This window comes from Bombus impatiens, unplaced genomic scaffold, assembly GCF_000188095.3.
Source record: "Bombus impatiens unplaced genomic scaffold, BIMP_2.2 scf_0052, whole genome shotgun sequence".
In the NCBI taxonomy this organism is placed as follows: Eukaryota; Metazoa; Arthropoda; class Insecta; order Hymenoptera; family Apidae; genus Bombus; species Bombus impatiens.
Window position 1 is genome coordinate 4,466 of NT_176471.1, and position 4,111 is coordinate 8,576.

Sequence of the window (4,111 nt, forward strand, 5' to 3'; positions counted from 1 at the left end):
ATTTCATGTGATCAGCCGCCGTGGAGGTCGTTCGCGGCCCTTCGTGTTCGCCTTCTCTTTGTGCCATATAACGGTCATTCCCCAAAACTTTCACCACGCGCTACGGCCCAAGGAACTTCGACTGCAGCTTTAGCTTAGAACCGCCCTGCGTCCTCTCGATTGCCACTAGTTCTCCCGTCTTGTATGTTGTCGCCTCATTACGTCTCTGGTTAAACGTCCGCCTGTTTTCAGCTCGAATCTCCTCGATCCGTTTCTTTGCTGATACGCGCAACTGATCTCGCTTCTCCTGGAACATCGCGGCCCACTCGTCTTCAATCAGCTGCCTGATCTGCGGATCATCCCGCATTCTCATCCGCGTTCCAAACAACAGCTGGAACGGAGTAACATTCGTACTTCTGCTGGGGGTTGCGTTCAAATACCTCTGCGCTGTCTCTAGGTGTTTGGACCAATCGTCTGGTGTTTGTGTTACATGCGCAAAAAGGCCACTCGCAAAAAGGTTCGGAAACAGTAATCAGGTACTATACTATTTTCTATTCAAAGAATGCATGTTTTTTATAGTACATGTTAGAAATTTTTTCGTGGACGGACACGTCAGAGCTCCGACGATACGCTAAACGGAGAGTTAAAACTGGCGAGAAATGATCTCGCCACTCACGACGTCGCAATTTCATAATCAAAATTTATTTAAAACAAAATTCAATAATGAAACAATACACGAGAAATGATTATAATCAGATATACCGAGCGCGTGTATGAAATCTAGTCAAGGATTACAAGGAGTGAAGGCAAATAGGCATTTAGAACTTTTCTAATTGTTCAACCGCAGATGACAGATGATCCGGCAATGACCGAATACTTTGCAATGACGCGAACCGAGCACGGCTCGCCGATTTATGCCCGTGCGTGCTCCTTTTTCGTTGATTCCTCTAAATTTTCCGGAATACGCAAACGTTTAAACCGTTTAAAGGATTGTTATATAGAAAGTTAAAGCCAGACGCGGAAGTTTAAAAAATTAGCGGCCGACGCTCTTTGTTAGTTTAAAGAACTGTCTGTAAAAGACCAACAACTGTCTGGAGATTGCCGATCGGCAAATACAACGGTTTCCCGGTTCCTGTTCCAAACACCAAGACTTATCATAAATAAGACAGGAAATTATTCCGATTCGTGCAACAAATGAATACACACGATTCGTCTCTTCGGGTTGTACCGTTTAAAATTTTTGCAATTTTTAATATTTAATATTTCTCCAAAACTATCATGTACATTATGAAAAAAGAAGTCGGAAATATATAATAAAAATTTTTCGTTTGAGGCTGTTACGTCGGGCGACCCTTTACCTAGACCAGGCCATACACCGCGGGCCAGACAGAAACCAGATGTCCGCTCATCCTTGCTGCGTACCCTCAATAGTCTTAAGGACCCATCGTAAATCTAAGGAATTTTTTAGGTAAGGCCCTTCAAACCCAACAAATATCTTTTTTCTAAATCGCTACTTTTAAGAGTATTGTATACTACGGCTTGACACGGGAAAGTTAGTTTTTCTCACGTACGATGCTTCCCACTAGCAACTTTCTATCGAGGGCGGCTAAGACCCTTCCTAGTCCACCAACCTTCGTTTATCCAATGAGGAGCAATGTATACTGCCCTCACTTTCCTAGCCAAAAATGTCATGAACAAATCCGATGGTTCCGTGCGCTAGACACACCTATCGCTAGCTTTCCTCCGACACAGCATCATCACTCTACTTTACTTGTTCTACACTAGAACAGTCTACACTAGAAAAGTCAACAACAGTACAAAATCTAACGCCTAACGTCTAAGTCTAAGCACAACGCTACTTAATAGAGATCTTTTCTATTAAATATCCTACAGTGCTACGTCCACTAACATACTAAATTCAATTATAAAAGCCTTGCTCTAGTGTGCATATTTATCTTATCGTCGTGCGACAAGTTGTTATCTATTTATACCTACTCAACAGTGTAATTTAAGTGTTGGAAATATATAATTTATAATTCTGTGAATCACAGTGTTATACTAGCTGAATCACCCCTATTATCCTAACCGAAATCAGGGGATCGATCAATTCGTGGTGTCGATTGTTATAATCGTAACGGGAATTTACCACTTCCGTTGACGTCTCTCCTCGCGATTGCGTCTCCCCGCGATTGGTCCAAAATACAGAGGCTTTGTTTTCGAGAAAATCGACTTTGAACTTGGTACGCATGCACTTTATCACTTCTCGTTATAACGGATCTCACTGTAGATTGTTGTCTCAATGGAAAAATTAAAAAAAAAAAAGAAAAAAAATTTTTGTTGTATATTTTCGATTTCTTTTTTTCCGTAGAATCACCCCCTTTCCGCTTGTACCACCAGTTACCAACCACCCTGTATTTTAAATTCATAGCAATAGCCTGAATCGGACTCACACAATTCATAAAATTTAACGCCACAACTTGTCCTTTTTGATGGGTTAAATTGCCTATAAGATAGGCGCCCCTTGAATTTCATGAGCGATTCATCAATAGCAATGTCTTCTTTCATTATATATATTTCTTTAAATTTTTGGTTCAAAAAATTGATCACAGGTTTAATCTTGCTCAATTTATCTGTATTGGTAAGCAGATTATTGTTTGCGAAATGCAAACACCTTGTAATTTGCAAATATCTTTTCAAGGGCATTGGTTTTCTAAATATCGGCGTTCCGATAATAGCCCTCTTCGACCAATTCATTTGTATTCTTGGTTCTTTTTACTTGTGCCATTATTATGGACAATGCGAAATATCTTTTAATTTCGTTAGAATCTACAATGTCCAAAAACCAAGTGTCGTCGATTTCTCGTGTTCTGCGTGGATTCGCTCGTATTTGATCTGCATACCGGTTAGTTTCGGTTACAATATTTTCCCAGAATATTTCATCAAATATTATATTAAATATATCTAATTCTCTTCTACTTCCTCCTAATTGATATAAGGCTGCCTCTCTTATGCCAGGAGTCATCGTATAGTCCCAGATTTTTGAAATATTTCTTATTTCTTTCCAAAGCCAGAGCTCTTTGTTACTACAATATTTAGAATGTGCCTGTTTTTATAAATGATACATTCAAAATATATCTCCACTTCACCGTTCTATTTAATTTTTCTCATTCTTATCCTATTATTTCTTTTGCTGTATACTAATATTTTTATCTTACTGGCATTCACTTCAATATGGGTTTTTATACAGTATTCCTATAACTCATCAATTGTATCTTGTATGTTTTATGTTTCCTGACATCACCAAGTCATCTGTATAATAACATCCCCTACTATTTATTTATGTTCCTTATTAATAAAGTATTTAATTGAATGTTATAAAATATTGAGTGTCGTATTAAGCCAATAAATAGTATGTATATCTTCTCCTTTGCCCTTGTTACTGCTACGTAAGCCCCTTGGCTGCTATGTCCCCAGTTGTTTTGATCGTACTTAACTACTCTTTTGCAAATCAATGTTGTGTCTTTTAGCTTGGAGGTACTTTCTTTGCTGTAAAACTTTAAAATTCAAAAGTTGCAAGCTTGCCTGTTTTATATTTTGCAATAAACACTTATAGTAGTCGCTGAGTAAGACTACATTTAAGAGTGGCCAAGCTTAATAGTGTCGAAAGCTATTTTAAAATGTGCATATATTTGTTTTTAGTAACTTCATTAATTATTTTTATTAATGCAATTAAAAGCACCTTCCTCTATTCTAGTCTTTTTATGCTGTCATGTCGAGGAGAATATCAATATATATGTCGGGTTCACATTATGATTAGGGTTAGGGACGTGTAACGAATCTTCATTTGGATTAGACATTGTTGTTATGTTTTTCCCGTAATTTATCGCAATAAGCAATAACCCTAAGAAACTTCTCGACGTTTACAATGCTTGTAACAATTGACTGTAAAAAATGCTAGATTTTGTGGCGGTTCCTTAGGATTATCATAGGCCTAAGTTGATATGTCTTGACAGCTGGTGGCTATCTTGATCGAGGGATGGATTATTTTATGACAAGAGTTACGGGTGTAACAGCTGTTATTATTTGGTATTACTGATTTTGTTTATCATCTAACCTTGAAGTAGCCTTTTCT

General features: G+C 37.9%; 1 protein-coding gene across 1 annotated transcript; it reads right to left on the bottom strand.

Moving 5' to 3' along the window:
- Nucleotides 1-2,430: 2,430 nt before the first annotated feature.
- On the bottom strand, nt 2,431-3,050 carry LOC117152498. Its single transcript, XM_033324493.1, has one exon. It carries the CDS (start codon nt 2,999-3,001, stop codon nt 2,690-2,692), a length of 312 nt encoding a protein of 103 aa, XP_033180384.1. The 5' UTR covers nt 3,002-3,050; the 3' UTR covers nt 2,431-2,689.
- Nucleotides 3,051-4,111: the final 1,061 nt, after the last annotated feature.